Source organism: Carassius carassius, chromosome 1 (genome assembly GCF_963082965.1).
Source record: "Carassius carassius chromosome 1, fCarCar2.1, whole genome shotgun sequence".
Classification (NCBI taxonomy): domain Eukaryota; kingdom Metazoa; phylum Chordata; class Actinopteri; order Cypriniformes; family Cyprinidae; genus Carassius; species Carassius carassius.
This window is the reverse complement of record NC_081755.1, coordinates 39,361,543-39,381,083: the sequence shown is the minus strand read 5'-3', so window position 1 is coordinate 39,381,083 and position 19,541 is coordinate 39,361,543. Positions and strand designations below refer to the sequence as shown.

At 41.1% G+C, this 19,541-nt stretch overlaps 1 protein-coding gene across 1 annotated transcript; it reads right to left on the bottom strand.

Moving 5' to 3' along the window:
• Positions 1 to 22: 22 nt before the first annotated feature.
• On the bottom strand, positions 23 to 19,437 carry LOC132149780 (zinc finger CCCH domain-containing protein 7A-like). The gene is made up of 23 exons (XM_059559182.1): positions 19,249 to 19,437; positions 18,677 to 18,782; positions 18,330 to 18,369; positions 18,046 to 18,243; positions 17,335 to 17,493; positions 17,176 to 17,256; positions 16,971 to 17,024; positions 16,851 to 16,890; positions 15,139 to 15,446; positions 14,816 to 15,059; positions 6,609 to 6,640; positions 6,351 to 6,522; positions 6,077 to 6,235; positions 5,788 to 5,993; positions 5,389 to 5,489; positions 4,487 to 4,668; positions 4,336 to 4,406; positions 4,117 to 4,253; positions 3,751 to 3,856; positions 3,530 to 3,638; positions 2,127 to 2,263; positions 787 to 950; positions 23 to 712 (listed from the first exon to the last, which is right to left on the bottom strand). The coding sequence occupies exons 2-23, from the start codon at positions 18,742 to 18,744 to the stop codon at positions 523 to 525; spliced, it is 2,958 nt and encodes a 985-aa protein (XP_059415165.1). The 5' UTR covers positions 18,745 to 18,782; positions 19,249 to 19,437; the 3' UTR covers positions 23 to 522.
• Between the last annotated feature and the right edge of the window lie 104 nt (positions 19,438 to 19,541).

Here is a 19,541-nt window from a genome sequence, read left to right as displayed (position 1 = left end):
TACTTTCAGGAACTACAGACACTTATAAGAATACGACTTTATTGTGTTTATGTTGGTCCATATATAATACCAATAGGCATTAACACAATAAAAACACACAACATAGTAAAGTAATTCGGTGCGGATGTAGAATAACAGATTCAGGACCCAACATTCCAAAACAAACCGCGGGTAAAAAAAAAAAATGGCGGGAATTTGACATCGGAATGTCAGATGCGCCAGTTCTTGCCTTCTGCGTTGGGTTTCAAGAGAAAATCCAGTTCCTGAAAGGCGATCCGATGTGTGCCATTTAATAAAAGAAACATAAAAGGCGATGGTGCGTTTATTTTTAACTGGTGATAAAAGCAACAAAGCCGTGATTACTGTGAACACAAGGCCAGCTCTGTGCTTTCTGTGAAAACCCAGGAGGAGGATGTCCTCCTTCTCTGGAGAGCCACACCACGCTCGCCCGATTCAATACTGAACTCAAGACATCATAGTTCCAGAACACACTGCTTTAACAGATTAAGATTAATTAAAACATTACTTAATATCTTTAAGCAGAAAACTATATTTGCCAAAGTCATTATCGTTTGGTGCTATCAAGTGATCTTTTCTGGCTTTGGCAAGTTTCATCAAAAGAAATTCTCTTCGGTCCTTCCATTCCTTCAGCTCCTCATCTCCATGTGCCAGCTTACAAAGCTCCTCCTCCGTGCAGGTGCCCAAGAGGAACCTGGAGTGAGTAGAAACCAATCTGTCAGCGACGGCTGTTAAGGGTTCATGTGATATGAGTGGTGTTAGACTGACCGTTCACAAACTCTGAAGGTTCCTGTGGGGAAGCGATACTGCCAGCAGTTCTGATCGTCCTCCGAGTTAAACACTCGTTCTTTGTGCTTCTCGGAGGTGATATGCTGCTGCCACTGTTTATCACTGTTGCAGTTCTTCCCACACAACCAGCAATGGTTGCCAGCCTGATGAAACAGCGTTTAGAGATTTAGGAATGTATTCAGTCACTTTTAGAAAAGAAAAAATGTGTTATACATGTAATTAATTCCCAAGTTGCAAAGCTGAATTTTCAGCATCATTACTCCAGTCCTCAGTGTCACACGATCCTTCAACATATTAATATGCTGATTTGCCGCTCAAGAAACATCTCATCAATGTTGAAAACTGTTGTGCTGCTTAATATTTTAGTGGAAACCGTAATGCATTTTTTCCAGGATTACTTGATGAATAGAAAGTTCAAAAGTACTGCATTTATTTGAAACAGATCTTTTTTAACATACATTAATCAAAAGTGACAGTAAAGCAAATAATTTGTCTTTGCCACATAAAAAATTCATAACATCTTGCGATCCCCAATTTTTGAATGATAGTGTAGATTTATAAAAAATAAAATAATTACATAAACACTTGTAGGATTATTAGTTAATGAACATACAAATATTGATGAAATCTTCATTTAAAGTGGCTATGTACTGCATAATATACCATATATTTTAAATATATTAATACAAATTATAAGCTTAACATTGACCACCTCATGATTTTTCATAGTATGTATGCTGTAACTTACTTGTATAGTCCTATTTGGGTGAAGGATTTGCTCATGAATATTAATTGCATTATCTGACATTTGGCCCAGAAGGTCAAACTCACTGCCTGAAATACAGATGTTGAGTTCAAGAGTGTGCGCTAATCAGTTGGCGAACTAATGGTATTCATGAATATTTATTAAGTTACGACAATGCTCCCACTAAGGTTACCAAGCAGTATCTTTATTTCGCAATTAATATTCACTCACTATACTCTACCTTACTAATTTTACATACAGGACGTGTTTAGTGTTTAAACAGCTAGAGGAAGCACAACGCACTGGAACACACTGCAGAGATCGAGATGCCTTTTTAAGTGGAACAAATTTTAGCACTTTAGTCCAAGTGAAAATAGACAGATGCATCAGACAGAAGCATGCAAACATGAGATAAAACAGAGCCTTGAGTGTGTGTGTTGTTCTTGACAATCAGCATTTTGTAATTTCCTTGCCTGTGTGTACCGGACACTCTAAGATAGACCAAGGTTGTGTCAGAGTAAGAAGAGCGTGATAATGATGCGTGGTAATATGAATGCTGCTCAAGTTTCCATACCACTTCCTCAGCGTAGTCCGTAGGCATGTGAATCTGTTTGCCGTTCTCTCTCGTAGCGCTGCTGCTGCTGCTCTCCTCGCTCCAGCCCGGCTTCTGAGACTGCAGCCACATTTCATACAGCTGTTCCATGTCTGCAACTACATCCACAAACACAAAGGATACAGGATTAATCAGTCACAACATCAGTATCTGTCAGGGCCAGGTGTTCAGAAAAGATGGATCAGAATAATCTGGATTTGGAAATCTTTGCATAACAGTAATAAAGTTTAAAATAAAATCCAAATTGAAAATTGTAATGAAGTGGTGGACTCTGGAATCCATTGCTGCGTCCATATATATATATCCTTTTGTGGTTTATTAAGTTGGTGATAAGTATCATTCTTCGAAATATAAAATGATTTGAAAGGCTTTCCCTATGTGAAGCTTGAGTAGTGTAGAATTACATGTCTTCTCACTGGAATGTGCTTGAATCTCCTTGGTTTAAGGAAAGCACCAAACACATGAAAACACACATTTATTCTATTAACCTACAAAGACCGCTTAGGTCACAGGGGTCATTAGGGCCTCTCTCATCTACAGGATCGATTTACAATTAAAGCATTTAGTTTATTTTTCATCTTTAAACAGAAGAAAATAATGAAGAATATTTTCTGAAACCACTAGCTGAGAAAAAGTACTTCATATCAGGATGTGTGGGAGCAGTTCCTGATAAGAGCTTGGGTTTGAACAACCCAGCCTTGAAGAAGTTGTGTATTCTCTGTGTATGTGTGTTAGTATTTGTCTGTGCAGGACTGGTCTCAAGGAAGAATCGGAAACTGTGTCCAGGATTTGAACTTTACGCATCTGTTTTCCTATGATTTAACCAATCAGAATTCTTTTTACCCAAGTCCTAACTTAGCTAGGCACCTCTGTTAGAGTATAAATACTGCTGTATTGAGAGTGTATGCAGAGCAGCCTACAAACTCCTCAGAAGTACTGAGGCTGACTTCTGCTGATAAAACTGCAAACTATTTTTAGTTCAGTTGACTCCTGGTCTTCGTTCGCCTTACCTGGTCCTTGGGTTTAACTGTAAATTCCCCTTTTTTAATCTTACTGACCCCAGATTTGAACAGTAGTGTATGAATAAGCTTACAGCTATTGGACTGCTGGCTATCAACAGAACAGGAAAGCCGTTTAGGAGGAAGTGCAAGCTAGGATATTGTAATTAAACATTACTTTAAACAAACAAAAAGACTACATAACACTGCTCACTCTATTGTTTGTCATCATCTGAAAATTTCGACCATTAAAGCTAAGCTAAAGCAAAACTTAAACACTGAACAACTATTCTGCAATCAAATTAAATAGAATGTATATATTGTCCCTAAATGGCCGTAATGCATGTACATGCACAGTGAACTTACTATTGTTATCTTTCATGAAGGTCCACAGATCTCTCTCCTCTGTGCTGTGAGCAAAGGAGCAGTTTCCAATGTACTGACACTTTTTGCCAGCTGCCACATGCAAACAAATCTGCAAACATGCAGCAATAACAATTATACAAGAGACAATAAAACATCAGTTTCAGGTCGTATTAAAAACAAGGGTTAATGTTTTTAGCGTTAAAGAGAAATATTACACCTACCTCAAACTGAGCAGGAATGGGCTTTTTGGTTGGGAGCGGTCGAACTGTAGTCCACTTTTTCCGTTCAATAGAGCTAACCAGAACCACCCGTCTCTCTTTTGACCAACTGGTCCACAGAAAGGGACACATGATGACATGTTATCAGAATACTGAACTCAAAATTGCAGTTTTGCGAATTAAAGGAAGTTTACTTGAACTGTATGACTTTATTTCTTCCATGAAACAAAGGAAGCTTTCTGAAGAACGTGCTAGGCACTCATGAGCATTTCTCCTTTAGAGTTCCACAAAGGAAACTTATGTGGGGTTTGACAAAATTAAGAGTAAATGACAGAATTTCCATTTTTGGATCATATGAGCTGGACTCACGGATGCCGGGCCTTTGCACTGCAGTACTTCTTGTTTTTGTCTGGCTCGCTGACTTGGCCGTTCCTCCAACACTGAGCACATACAAACTGCATCTTCAGGTTAACTGGTCCAAATCTGCGCAGGGCCGGTGGGAGTTCCTATAGGATTGGTATAAAAATAACATAAGACATCTCTTGCAGGTATATACACTATCTATTAGTCTGCATGTAAAAATTCTACCTGAGCATGAACAGCAGCATCCATATTCCAATATTTCTGTGACTCCTGGACGATACCTTCATGTGTGATACCTGAAACAAACCAACACAACAGTTAGCGTTTCCAGTCAGCCTTCATGTGGGATAATGCACGATCCTGAGCGGCAGCTCACTTTGTTCACTCTGCATCATCCATACTTTGAGCTCGATGAGGCTGTGGGCGTAAAAGCAGAAATCCTCCCGCTGGCAGCCATACCGTACCTCATGCCTACACAGATCCATCTGGCAATGAGGGATGTATGGACGGATTTTGGAGTACCTGATGGTTTTGTCCCTTAAAAAGTGTACAAGGCACCTGAAAGAGAAAAAACAAAAACAAAAAAAAAGTGTTAATGCAACATCACTTTCAAAAAGGTCTAACCTAGGGCCAGGCAATACAGACTATAAAAGAAAATTAAAAACAATCTCATCATTTCCCGGCTCCGAAGAAGGCTTTATACAAAAATATAGTATTAGGCCAAATAAAAATAAAGACTGCTAAACTGCATATGTTATAGTGTACTTGCTCTGAAATGGCTTAAACGGGGGAGAAACCACCACTTAATAATGATCACATTTTAAATGCTTAATAAAATTTAGTAATAGTATGTTTTTCACACCATATTGCTAATACTATCTAACAGTAGATTTGTATGTGGTGTGACTACTGGAATCATGTCATAGGACTTTAATTTAAGGTGTCCTTTTTTAAAAGTTACATGCACGTCCTATTATAATAACAATTAATAACGCATACTTACATGAAAGTAACCCTAAGCCCTAAGCCAAACCCTAACTTTAAAGGAAGTACATGTAGTTAATTAATATAACTCGGTAGTTAAATGTATAACTACACTGTTTAAGGACCTTAAAATTAAATGCAACCAACTTGTTTAGGACGAGTTTAGGAAATTTAATGGTCTAACAAAAAGACACACTGAACATATTGCCATTAATTCAGACCATCGGCATTCACTGCAAAGCATGAATCTGCACATTTAGTGTTTGACATGTCTGCACAAGAAAAGACGCTTACTTCTTTTCCTCAAATGTATGCTTTGTCACTGGGTGAGAGCACAGACTGGGGTTGTCCTTATTGGTTTTGCTGATTATTCGGGGTTTGTGATCAAAGCACACCTACAGACCAAGTCACACATGTTAGATATTTGTACAGCTTCTTTAAACTTTAAACCAATGCAAATTTCAGCAATGACGAAATACAAACAGAGAAACTAAAAATCCATTCCTCCGAAAACCGGTCATTCCAGTTCAATGATGAAATGAGAAGGTGTGTTAAATACACAGTCAGCTGCTTAAAAAACAAATCTCCAACAGGAAATGGGCCTAATCATAAATTTGATTTATTTTGGTCAGCTGACCTCCAGTTAGTCATAGCTACAAATAAGCAAGCCATTGAAACAACGGCACGTTTTACCTCACAGAGGAACATGAATATCCCATGGTGCTCCTGTAAGATTTTGGGCACAGTCAAATTGATCTTCGGTTTAGATCCATAAGGATCACACAGATTTTCCCTGCAGATGAAGCCTTTGCGTTCTAGCGTCCACACGTCAATTTCCTCTTGGCAATAAGCAAAGGTACAGTGACCAAGATACCGGCATTCTTGTCCAATCGCCACATCTATAAAGCAGACGTTTTTAGTATCTTAGCAAATAGTCTGTGAAACTGTAAAATAAAGCTTCAAAGGAGATCACTGTAATTACCTTTGCAAATATAGTAAGGCCCCATGTACTGGTTTTTAGTGGGTCTCGGCCGAATAAGCTTCCATGTTGGAAGTTCAGAATGTTTGGTTCTTCCCAAAAGGAAATCTTTTTTGCATTTGTGGTCATCTGGAAGGTAAGAGTAATCCAGCACTCCGGGTCCTGTAAATACAAACAGGGGATTAAGAACCGAATGCAAAACCTCAGTGTTTGCATCTTTAAAAGGTCATACACTGGAAACGCTGCCTAGCAACACTCCTGCATGACTGCAGCTTACCAGTTTTAATGTAGCATGAGGAACAGGCCTGTTTAAATTCATGGGTATCAGCAAGTGGGTTCTTGGCAAGGTCTAACTGCGGTGGATAATCCTGCATAAATGTCCTATCGGATGTGCTGAAACCCATGCCGATGGGTGGAATGGTTGGCACCGACATGTCGCTATTGCTCAGCTGAAAGAGCCAATAACAGATTAACCAAAGAGCACAGCTGAATGTTCAGGAAAATGTTTATCACACTGATGTAGATGAACTCTTACCTGCATAAAATTATGCTGGCTAAAAGGTTTATCTGGTCCATAAGGAATTAAAAAACAAAAGGGAAAACAGAAATGAGCAAAGGAAACAGTGGCAGCAGGGTCCAAAATTAACCTGTTAAGAGTTAAATGGGAGTAAACAATTTTTTTATGACTAAATTGAAAAAAAAAAAAAAAGCATTCACATAACACTACATGGGCTCAAAGATATAGTCTAATACATAAAAATTTCAGTTAATGACACTATGGGTCTCATTCACTAAGCTTGCGTACACAAATTTTTGTGTGAAATGTGCGTACAAATGATTTTAAGAACAAATCAAACATTTCTAGTGCCATAAAATGATTAATTGCGATTAAATGCATCCAAAATAAGTTTGTTTACTAATATATATATATATATACATACACACACACACACACACATTTATATTCTTATTTTCAATATTATATAATATAGATTAATTAATATATAATTATTTAATTAACATAATATAGATTAATATTAAATATTATTATATAATATAGATTAATTAATATATAATCGCACTAATTTATACTATCTATTATTATACTATCCATAAATAAATTCTATAATATAATTATTAAATAATACGGTTTCATTTAATCTTAAATACATTCCATCATATACAGTGGAAGAGGGAGAAAAGCTCCATTATATGTTCATCTATGAGGTTTCTCATGAGACCGCATGTATGAGGTGCTTATTGTGAGCACTGGTGAGAATGACACACCTGGCATTGCACGAGGATCGGGCGAGTGTGGAAGCTTGTTTCCACCACAGAATAAAACATCTTAAAAGAACTGCAATCATCTCGCAATTCTGAATTAAAAAAGTCAATTGTGAGATAAAGTCGCAATTTTTTTATTTTTATGTTTTATTCTGTGATGGAAACAAGCTTCCATAGGCGAGAGCGAATCTGCAAACAGCAGCAAGTTTGACGAGAGTCGTGTTTTAGATAACAAGCTGCTGTGGTTTAGGTCAAAAACATATCAATACTCAGTTCATATAAAACGATCTGTAATAACAGACAAAGCAATAATGTGACTACGTAATGAAAAAAAAAAAAAGAGTCATGCACACTTGTGTGTTGCGACATTACTCTTGGATCCAATATAGTTGACACAGCATCATCTTTTAGTTTCAATCCTTAAGAAATTGGGTTTTGAAACTCACAGGATGTTTTTATAGTGCACTGACCTCTCATATGTCAAAAGATCAAGGGAATTTCAGTTTCTCAGTTCATGACCCCTTTGAGAACAAATTAATGTATGTACAAACAAATACACCAGGAAACATGCTCAATACCGTAACACTGCTGGGTAACAAATATTTATGGCTGGCAAATGATCTTAATTCATTTTTAGGTGAGGCAAATTACTGCTTTTGGAAGTATGTTCAGATGACCAAAGCACCAAGTATACTTCTGTATTCATAAAAAAAAAAAAAAGTCTGTTGTATTTTATACTAGATTTCAACACTGGGTCTGATGTTGTTGCATCTCCAGTAGATTGTTATAATTTCTTTTTTCTATTGCGAAACAGAAGGGCCAGTGTCACAACACTAATGGACAAAATTAGTGCAAAAAATGTGGGTGCATTATGTACCATGCTACTATTGCGTCACACGTAGGGGTGGGCGATATAGCCTCAAAATTATATCACAAAATTTCAGGAGTATTTGCAATAACGATGTTTATGATTATATATATATATATATATATATATAAAAAAATTGCAGCCTGGGGATTGCAGCTGGCAGGAAGCAGCATTTATTAGTGTCATCGATGACAGATACTACCTAAAGTGAAGTGTAAATCTATTGTCATAAGGTGGCAGCAGCAGCTGTGTTCGACTTGAAGCAGACTGATCCGTGTACAGGGCCACATCTGGGGTTTTGTAGGGCTCCGGTGCAGGTTTTACCAGTGGGCCCGGTTTGAAATTGTGTAACAAATACGCACAAATAGACAAATATATTTGTTTGTAGGTGTCCAGGTACAGAAACTGAATAATCTAATGTAAATAGTAGTAGTGTTGTCACCAAAACTTCAATATTCAGTACCAATATTAGTGAAAATCCACGGTTCTCTGTACCAATTTTGGTACCAAAGCAAAACACAAAAACATGCTAATTAAAAAAATTGACTATACATTCATTCAATTCAAACTGTGTACATATTTAATTTCAAAGGGCTTTTGAATTTTACAGCCAAGAATAACAGCTAGCTTCAAAAAAAAAAAAAAAAAAAAAAAAAAAAAAGTCCAGACCTGCTTTTACATTCTCGAACACTCATATTTAAGAGATTACAATTCATTTAAAAGCATCTGGCATGTAAATTAGTAAATATCATAATTTCCTCCTGATTTTTTAACCTAATATGTTATTGGAGCATTAAGTAGTTAATAAAGAAACTTAATTCTAATACTCATTATATTAGCATATCTGTCATATCTATGCAAGTTCATTCTCTTCCAGCAGGAGGCGCTTGTAGAGCACGAGAGAGGTTTCCTTGGTAACGGCTGTAATCAAGTACGTGCTGAGCCTGCGATCACAAACGCTGCTCAGGCATTACAGGCAAGATGAAATAAAAATGACATCCATAATTTTCTAAAGACATTTGGTTTTCCTTAGGAATACAGTGATATCGAAACACCAGCACGGGTTTCGACTTTGACACGTGCAGTTCTCATGTTTATTAAACTAAGTCAAAGTTTTGTTTGTGGCGGTCAGTTTTGATATTTCCCAATGTATGGGAAACGTCTCCGGTTACTATCGTAACCTCGGTTCCCTGAGAGGCGGGAACGAGACATTACGTCAGCTAAGACGTTTATGGGAAAACTCCTCCATTCTCCACTTTCGCTGAAATCTTATTGGCTAACGCCAGCTGGGGACAGCTGGCCAATTGACGCGAAGCATGCAAATACTGGCAGGTCAGCGGGCAGTATAAAATGCATGGGTGCGAAAATTACATCAGAATCACGACTGAACGCTAGCACAGCTGATCAAACAGCGACCACGGCGGCTAACGTAATGTTTCGTTCCCGCCTCTCAGGGAACCGAGGTTACGATAGTAACTGGAAACGTTCCCTCTCGAGGCGATAATTCAACATTACGTCAGCTAAGAACTCCCTGAATGGAGTCAATCACCCCCAAACATAAGCAGGACAGTTCTACCCAATGGCCGTGTCGCTAAGAGTGCTTGCATCTGATAGGCGGAACTAGACCAATGAGAAATCTGCTCCGACCCTAACAAAATTTGCATAACTTCAAGCAATAAATCGAGGTCAGCACTAACCAGGGCAGACACAACGCAATAAGCACTCAAGCATGAGAGTTAAACAGAGTCGACGGCGTTTGCGGTGACAACTGCATAAACCATAACACAGAGTTAGCAGCCATGGTAACTACTGTATAGCTGGTTATAACAGAATGAATAAAACTTAACTCACCGAAAGTACATGTGACGCTACAGAGGGTACATCCAGCTTGTAAAACCTGGCGAATGTGTTCTTGGAAGACAAGCCAGCAGCAAAACATAAATACTGGATAGACATACCTCTAGACCAGGCCCATGAGGAAGCATTTATATTGTCCTTGCAGAATGAGCTCTGATGTTGAGGGGATAATCCTTCCCCTGGCATTCGATAGCGTCCACGATCCAGTGAGAAAGTCTCTGTTTAGAAACAGCACGTCCATTATTACATCCACCAAGCACACGAACAGCTGGTCCGACTGACAAAAGGCAGCCGAGCGATCCATATACATCCGTAAAACCCTAACAGGGTCCCGGCGCTCTGAGCATCAGCGTCACGCGAGGCTGACTGCTCAGCAGATAAGGCGGGCAGGGAAACAAAACGGTGTATTGAGTTACTTCGGAACCAATGTAATATCGTTCACCAAAAACTCATGAAAGTCTCCAAGGCGCTTCGCCGAGGCGAGAGCAAGAAGCAAAGCAGACTTCAGGGAAGCTACTTAACCGCAATCGAAGCTAAGGGCTCGAACGGTAGTAAAAGATAGAGCCCTCAACACTAGAGCTAAATCCCACGGCGGCATGGGGGGCGGCCATGAAGTACACAATCTCCTTGCTCCCCTGAGAAAACCGATTACCCGAGCGTGCTTACCGATCGTTTGCCCATCAACCGGGGAACGAAAAGCGGCAATAGCGGTCACATACACCTTCAGAGTGGATGGCAAACTCCCGCTATCCATACTGTGCTGTAGAAAGCGCAAAACATCCGACACGGAACAGGTCCCCGGGTCAATATATATGTCCTCGCACCATTTTGTGAAAACTCCCCACTTCAGCGTGTAGCAGCGACTGTTTGATGGTGCACGCGTCTCCGTAAGTGTGTTTAGCAATCATTAGTGCAGAGCGTCCCGCTCATTAGGGTCCCCGCAGCGGCCACACATGAAGGTTCCACAGCTCGGGGCTGGTTGCCATATCGTGCCGTTCGCCTGAGACAGCAGGTCCTGCCTGAGGGAGATTCGCCATGGGGGAGCCATCACTAACTCTCTCAGGTCCGCGAACCAGGGCTGATTCGGCCAGTTCGGGGCCACGAGTATAACTGACGCTCTCTCCTCCCTGATTTTGCATAACACAGGTAGAATCTTCACCGGAGGGAACGTGTAAGCCTGGCTTCCGGCCAACGCGATGTCAGAGCATCTCCCGGCAGAGGGGAGTGAGAAAGCGAGAAGAACATCTCGCCACCCTGGCGATTTATGTACGAGACCACAGACGTGTTGTCTGTTTGAATCAGTACATGTTGCCGCTCCAATTTCAACCGAAAGGCTTGCAGGGCTAAGGACACCGCTTCCAATTCCAAACGGTTTATGTGCCACCTTCTCTGTGACTCCGACCACAGGCCTGAGGCAGGTACGCCCAGATGCACTGCTCCCCAGCCTGAAGTAGACACGTTTGTTTTTTTTGTTTTTTTTCTTAGAGAAAGGAACTCCGGGGCTGAACATATCCGGGCTGTTCCACGGTCTCAGAGTGCAGACGCAACTGTGAATGACCGATATGTGCTTGTGGACCGAAGACCACACCCTCGGCGGAACTCGAGTTACAGCCAAAACTGTAGCGGCCGCAAATGTAGCAGACCTAGATGGCACACTGAAGAAGCCGACGCCACCAGTCCCAGAAGCCTCTGAAATTCCCTCAGTGAAAACGACCTGCACAGTCTGAAACAGTCGATGAAATGCTCTAGAGAGAGATGGGCTCGCAACGCCATCGAGTCCAAACATATTCCCAGATATAAAAACACGCTCTTCTGCATATTCACACGCAGTCCCAGCGTATCCAAACGGCGAAGCATTGTTTCCACGTGACTGATAGCACATCTCTTGAGTGAGCTAAAATCAGCCAATCGTCCAGATAATTCAACATATGCATTCCGCTCGGTCTGAGTGGAAATTTCGCTCTATCGCTCCCTCTCGAGCAGACTGAGAACTTCCTGTGGAAGAACAGGATGGTTTTGGGGCAAAGTCATTGACGGGACCACGCCATTGAAGCGGGGAGGTCTGCGTTTGAATTGGAGAGAATATCCGTCGTGAATTATTCCCAGTATCCACGGCGAAACGCCCGGAATAGCCCTCCTACCATCCATGAAATGACACCGCGGATGCGTTAGGTCTACAGCCACTGATGGCTTGTTTTGACCAGGGCCCTGGCCCCGCGAGGCTAGAAGCACTGGTGGGAGGGCAGTTCGCGTCGGCTATTTAATGGTGTGGCACTCCTGCACCCTCGAGAGGCCATTATAATCATGGGTTGTGGCTCTGCGCTGTTTGAGACAGGGAAGAATTTGGATACATGCTTCTATTGTAAAATTTTACTCACACAAACTCGCATGACTCCATGGCGTCACCAAAGAGGCCGGAGGGAGCAACTGGAACGTTTAGGAGCATCCTACGGTCCGCGTCTTCCAGGTCAGCTAGGGTAAGCCAAAGGTGCCTGTAAGGACAACCATGAGCCCCATGAAATGGCTTAGTAGCCATCAGCGCGAGATCAGTTGCCGCGCGCAGATCCCTGATGACGTCAGTGCTACTGTGCCGCCGTCTGCCTGAAACACCTTGAGTATTGCCCTGGCATAAAGAGCAGAAGCTGCCTTCCCTCAGAAGTATAGGCTTTGTCCGTCTATGGGCCGTGAACCGCACGGCTTGGAAGGCAGGCTGTGGTCCGAACCCAATGCAGAGGGAGACGGGCACAGGTGTGCGGTAACAGTTTCCTTGATGGGGGGTGCGTTAACATGGCCTGCGTGGCCGAGTGGGTGCGCGCCGATTGGGGTGCAGCCCACGACTTTACCACGAGTTCTTGCATGTCTCAATGCCGTCTGGCAGCAGCTCGACTAGAAGAGCCAGCTACCTTTCACAGGCTCATCAGGTGCGTTGCAAGCGAGACCCAGGTCCGTGACGGCCTTTCCGAAGACCCTGACGAGCTCCTCCTGGAGGTGTGCAGGGCCATCTTGATCGGGGTGGTCCCACTGCGACGCCCAAACCTTTTCCGACGTCGAAAGCGACATGGAGTCGTTTTCCTCGCCAGCTCCGAAGAAGACGAAGTTCGCGGAGCGGAAGCTATCGTCCACCAAGCCGACGTCAAACTCATCTTCGGGCGGGGGAGGGCCCACCAGCGGCTCGCTGGCGGCAGTGGGCCTCATTCCAGCTGTTTTCCGAGCCACTCTGGCTCTGAGGGCGCGCACTGGCAGCTCGGCACAGTGGGCGCACGTGTGGTCCGTGTGAGGCTCCCCGGCAGGTCACACAGAACTGGTGAAGGTCCGAATCTAGCATTAGCAGCCATCGGATGCGGATAGGAAAAACAGGGTGAGTAGTCCTCTATTGCAACTTCCACGATGACTTAGATAAGACTTCTAGTGTGAAGAAAGAGATTCTGACGTAATTTTCGTGCCCATGCATTTTATACTGCCCGCTGACCTGCCAGTATTTGCATGCTTCACGTCAATTGGCCAGCTGCCCCCAGCTGGCATTAGCCAATAAGATTTCAGCGAAAGTGGAGAAGGGAGGAGTTTTCCCATATACGTCTTAGCTGATGTAATGTTGAGTTACCGCCTCGAGAGGGAACACTCTGAAAATCTTTCATTTTATCTGGGCGTCTGTCTTTAAAGTGTTTTGTTAATTTGGTGCGTTTCCTTCTTTTGATGTCGTCACGTCTCACCGCTTTTATGAAGAGCGCGCATCTGCGCACCTTTCAGGTAGTGCATCAAGAATCAGGTTGACCGGGCATTTTAATTTTTTTAGTATGGACTTGGTACCGTAATTCAGTAAAGAGCAGTGAGCAGTTTTCTGCTATTTCATTTCTTGGATTAACATTGAGGAGACTGACAGCAGCTAGTAAATTAGGCGCGGTCACTTTAAGAGACAATACATCCAGTATGACACACATTTAATTTCTTTCACAACGATTAACTTTAACTAAAGACATAATTTTTTCGAGGATACTTTCGAGGTGACAATTTTGTATACATTTGTTGTTTCAAGAGCAAGAAGAGACCAAACTCAATTGGGTGTTTAAGGACTGTAGACGTGGCTCTTTGCATGCACACTGTACACACAGAACAGCATGTGGTGCTGAATTAAGCTTTTCATGTCTTTTTTTGCTTGTATGTTTAAACTGGTGAGGTGTATTAGTTCATTCAGGCATAGGAGGCCGTGAACAGGAGCTCGGTTTGGTCATTTTCAACTCATTTTTCCGTGTCTTCTGAATGCTTTAAACTGTTTTGAATGTCTTTTTACGCTGGCCTCAGGCAGTCGGTTGAAGTCACAGACCTTCTCTCCACGCCAATTTAATAAAGATATGCTCCTCGCCTATTTCTGAAGATAAAAGTGTGTGCTCAAATGTACTCTAAAACCCCTCTCATGATACTTTGTCATCATACACCGATCAGTCTGGGCAGTGCTGCTTCAAGTCAAACACACCTATCAGGTTTGTGGTGGAGTTGTTGTGCATGCTAGGGAACATATCCACCATACGTCGCTGTATCATTGATGTTGTGATGAGACACTTTTCTTTATCATGTAAAAATGTATACCGTGGACTGTATTTTATTGTCATGGACTGTATGATATGGCACACCTCTAGTCACATGCACTGTATGCATAACCTAGTGTACGTATAACAACCAAAACATACTTTGGAATTGAGATCCTACTTACTAAGAAGCAATGATGAACAACGCACCTGTAGGAGACTCTGAAATTGACAAACTATCCAATGAATCCAGAGGAGATGAATATGTGTCCAGACCAAGAGAATAGGATGAAATTGGCTTGTGATACAGTGCGGGCAAATTTACTGTGCACCGTGGAGCCATACTCAAAAACGGATGGCCCAGGTGTGAAGGCATGAGCAAAGAACTCTGAATCGAACTACTGACAGCAATACTGGTCGGTAAAGGAATAGGTCCATCCACTGTGGGAATATCCTGTGTGAAAAAAAAATACATTAACATGTCTTGTACACACTCAAAACAAAAGCAGATCTGTGGCCCTTCTCAGACTTACCAAAGATGACTCTGGAGGACTTGCCCTGTCCAACAACTCATCCAGTTCATCCCCAATAATATCTGTATCATAGTCCAAGCGGGTGTCTGGTACCGTGTAAGAGTCACTGGGCCTGGTTCCATTGGCCAGAGGCATATGTATGGGCATGGGAACAGGCTCTGGATTATGGGACTCAACCGGGACGACTGGAGGTGAGATCACACCAACAAGAGGCTTGGACTCTACTTCTTTCTTCTCACTCACTGTCGAACACAATGGCATGCTGACTTGTACCGGGCCGCCCATGCCCTGCATAGACTGGTCCACTTCTATGGAGACAAGGAGGCAGTGCTAAGGTTTTTTTTTTTTTTTTGTATGTACTATACACACACTACTGTTCAATATTTCAGGGTTTAAGGTTTTGTTGTTATTGTTTTTCAGTCAATGGTGAAAATCAATAGTAGATTTCATTTAAGGTCCAGCAGTTTAACACTAATATTGGACATAAACGAAAACGTTAAATATAAAGTATTCAAAACGGGCAAGTTGATATATTTGGAGTGAAGTTTAATTGAACTGATGCATCAGTCATACATCGCTTCGGACCGCGCGCCGGAACAAGAATGAGATGCGTTCTAACATAACTGTGGCATTAAACTCAGTTAGTGAGGGCTCATTTAAAAAGTGCACATATATAGGCCGCTCAGATTACTTGTTAAAGTGTAATGAAATACGATGTACGTCTGTTTGTGGATAGAGACTTTGTAACAGCCAAAACGATTTATTTTGCATGCATCCCATTATAGTGCAGTGTGCATGAAGATAATAACAAGGCGGCAGAGCGAACTTATCCGTAGTGGTTCTCACGTAGTCCTTCTAGATCATCACTTCATAGTGTGTGTTATAAGTTAGGTGATCAGTCCTTAAGAGAAGGACTACGTGAGAACATAAGGATGTTATTATTTAGTCTTTTCTTTATTTGTAATGCCAAGAAAGAGTTAATCTCTCATATATGAGAAGAGCACGTTGCCGTGTATCAGCCATTAAATGTGTGGGACACCAACTCCTCGTTTTTTATCTCTTTTATTTAATGGATTTAACGAGTTATCCGAGTCAAAGCGTTACAACTTCAGCGACTAACGTTACAGGCTCTAATCCTCTATTGCGCGCCCGCGCGCTGTGTGTGTGTGAGAGAGAGAGAGATAGAGAAATGCGGTGCTGAAGTGAAATAGCTGGGCAGGTTGATAGCCGAATTATAATAGGCAGCCTAATAAAAATACAAATAATAATAGTTATTATTATTATAAATTAATACATTAATAGGAGAAAGAGCCTAATATCTAATTGACTATCGACAGAGAAATCTGCTTATGTCAATATTTCTGACTATCGTCTATAGGCACAACCCTAGCAGCCATTACTCCACTTCAGTACCATTCTTCAGAAATCAGTTGTGAACAGTTGTGCCGCTTACTATGTTTATATTATAATATTTATAAAACTCTTTTCATATTATTTTCATATTTTTTTTTCATATTTTTAATAAACAGAAAAAGTAAAAAACAGTTTATTTAAAAAAAAACATTATTTTGTAACAGTATAAATGTTTTTACTGTCACTTTTAATCAATTTGGTGTATCCCTGCTGTCTAACAGTATTAACTTCCGTAAAGAAAAGACTTCAAATTTTGACCAGTAGTAAACATTACTGATGACAGGTATACACTGACTTACCCATCTCAATATCCTCCACAGAGGAAGAGCTGTGAGAATGCTGTTGGGAAATAAAGCATCTCAGTAGGGTTGCTGAAATTAATATTAAACACACACACACACACACATACACTATCCTACCTTATCATTAACCGCTCCTGATAGACTTGAACCGGGCAAAACATTTAAAGCAGGCTGATTTCAGAAAAAAAAGAAAAAAAGTATGATCAGAGACAAATAAATATGGATTATGAGCTTTATTTTCCCTGGCACAATTATTCCAACTAAATATTTTTCCCCAACTTGCTATAAAATAGACACACCCATAATTTGTTTTGTTTTTTACCTTGCTTCTGACATAAGCCTTACGGATTTTCAATCCCAACATTTTGGCAAGCTCCTGGGTCATTTCAATCACATGAGTATCCTGCAAGGCAAATGAAACATGACGAACAAAGCACTGTAAAAAAGGCTTGATTAAAAACCAAGAGTAAAGTGCTCTGACCTGAGGCACTGCCATGGAGCATTTAGCAACCACCTCGTAAGCCTCTTGATGTCTTCCTATTTCTTTCAGACATTTGGCTTTCCGGTAAAGAGCTCTGTAGTTGCTTTCATTGAGTTGAAGAGCTTTTTCAGAGTCCTCAAGGGCTTGATCGTGCAGTCCCTGCATCATTACAGTAAATTAAATAAACCAACAGGGACAATTAAGTTTGCAGCATAATCGGACTTCAAACTTTGCATGGAAAAACACTGCTTGCTTGTTCCACTTCCAACAGTTTTAGGATTTCATATTTTGAGAAGAATTCTATTAAGCTTAGCAAGGCTGTAGTTTTTTTTTATCAATAATGCAGTAAATACGGTGATAACTGCACTTTAAAAATAATCAGTTTTCTATTATATTGTATATTAAAGTGTAATTTATTCCTGTGATAGTAAAGCTGAATTTTCAGCATCATCACTCCAGTCTTCAGTGTCATATGATCCTTCAGAGTCATATGATCCTTCAGAAATCATACTAATATGACGATTTTTTATTGCATTCGAATATCGATTTATCAACAGTTTTATTGATATCAACAAGATGACACTTTTTAGGATTCTTCAATTTGAAATAATTTTTTTGTAAGACTATAAATGCCTTTGCTGTCATTTTTGATCAGTTTAACACATCCTTGCTGAATAAAAGTTGAATGTCCACATTGATGCGTATTCTTACAATGTTCAAGTAGGATGCAGCACGGTTCGCATGAAGCTTCTCTCTCAGGTTTTGCGAGATGAGGATGTCCTCTGATCCCGCGTACTCTGCTATGTTTAAGGCCTCGGTGTACAACTCAACAGATCGCGCCCAATCGCCTTCAAGGAACACATCATTTCCCTCGCCAAAAAGATTCCTCACCAAACTCTGGATGAACACCTAGAGGAACGAAACAGCGCACAATATAAACATCTAATGCACACCTGCGATCAGCGCTGGATTGATTGGGAGTGGAAACCACTAACCTCGTACTGCTCTTGAGTGCCAGGAAAGGGCAGGGTGGACCTAAGATCGAGCAGAAGATTAAGGAAACAATCTGAAACCAATATAACACAGATGCAATGAACATGTGCAATGACAGATTTGCCGATAAACAACATGTCGTGAATTAGTGAGGTTAAAAGCGGTGTGTAATTTGCATTCCAGAAAGTGTTTGAACCGCAACCAAATTCCTTTGATAGGACAGAAATAAAACATCAGTGGATGAAGTCAGCCTGAAGCTATTTCTCTCTTTTTCCCCCTCTGAAGTCACTGTAGTCGTCTCTTCATGATCGAAACTTGCAGGTTACAGGTTTTCACTCTGAACACTTACTGAAGGAACTGCAAGCCCTTCTGGATGTCCTGCCAGCGGCTGCTTCGGTCCTGGCCCGTGGCTGACATCTTCCCATGCGCGTTCGCGACTTGACCGTAGTCAACACCTAGGATTTAAACAATAAACATACACGGACATCAAAAAGATACATTGACTTAACACAGATTTCCCCTAAGTATCACGTATTGACGTATCTTATAGTGAAATAGGAAAAGTATTCCTATAAAAAAAGAAAGGAAAAAAAAGAAAAAGGTTTTTCAACAGTGATATGATGCTCGACTTTTATTCACGCAAAGTGATTCTTCAGAACAGTTCGGTTCAAAGAATTGATTCGGTTTAATCAATTTTCGATGAAGAAAAAAAAACCGAGGAAACCAGGAACACACACACAGGTCTTGTGTGCAAGCCAAATGTTTGGTCACGCAAACTCTAGTGTGAACAGTCGCTAGGTAAACTAGCATTATAGCATTTTTACCGCGCACCTCTGCCCACTCACACAGACACACAGCGGCCAGACGAGGATTACGAACAAGAAAAAATACAGAAGACACTAACCTGAAAACATGACTCACCTTAAATAGATCAATTTTCAACGGGAAAGAGAGCGCCCCATACAATCACAAATGTTTTCATATGCTCTGTTCGTCAATCCTGTCTCTTCTTTGGGCAACGTGATCTTCGTGACGTGTCTTGCTCACATTTTTTTCGCTCAGCGGCTGAAGAAGGTTACAGCGCCCCCTTGAGACACACTCAAAAACAGCTGCGTTCATTTCCACACTCATGGCATGCTGACTAGCTAAATCAATATAAAACATACAATTGTATGTAGGCTATATATTTTTTCTCTATGGTTTTCGAACATTTA

Bases quoted from the DNA above. Each gene is read 5' to 3' on its own strand.
- LOC132149780 (XM_059559182.1), bottom strand. From the start codon at position 18,744: ATGTCAGCCACGGGCCAGGACCGAAGCAGCCGCTGGCAGGACATCCAG. The intron at 6,236-6,350 runs GTAAGCTGCAGT...TTGTATTTACAG, and splicing joins CTCATGCTACATTAAAACTG to GACCCGGAGTGCTGGATTAC. The intron at 3,639-3,750 runs GTAGGTGTAATA...GCATGTTTGCAG, and splicing joins CCATTCCTGCTCAGTTTGAG to ATTTGTTTGCATGTGGCAGC.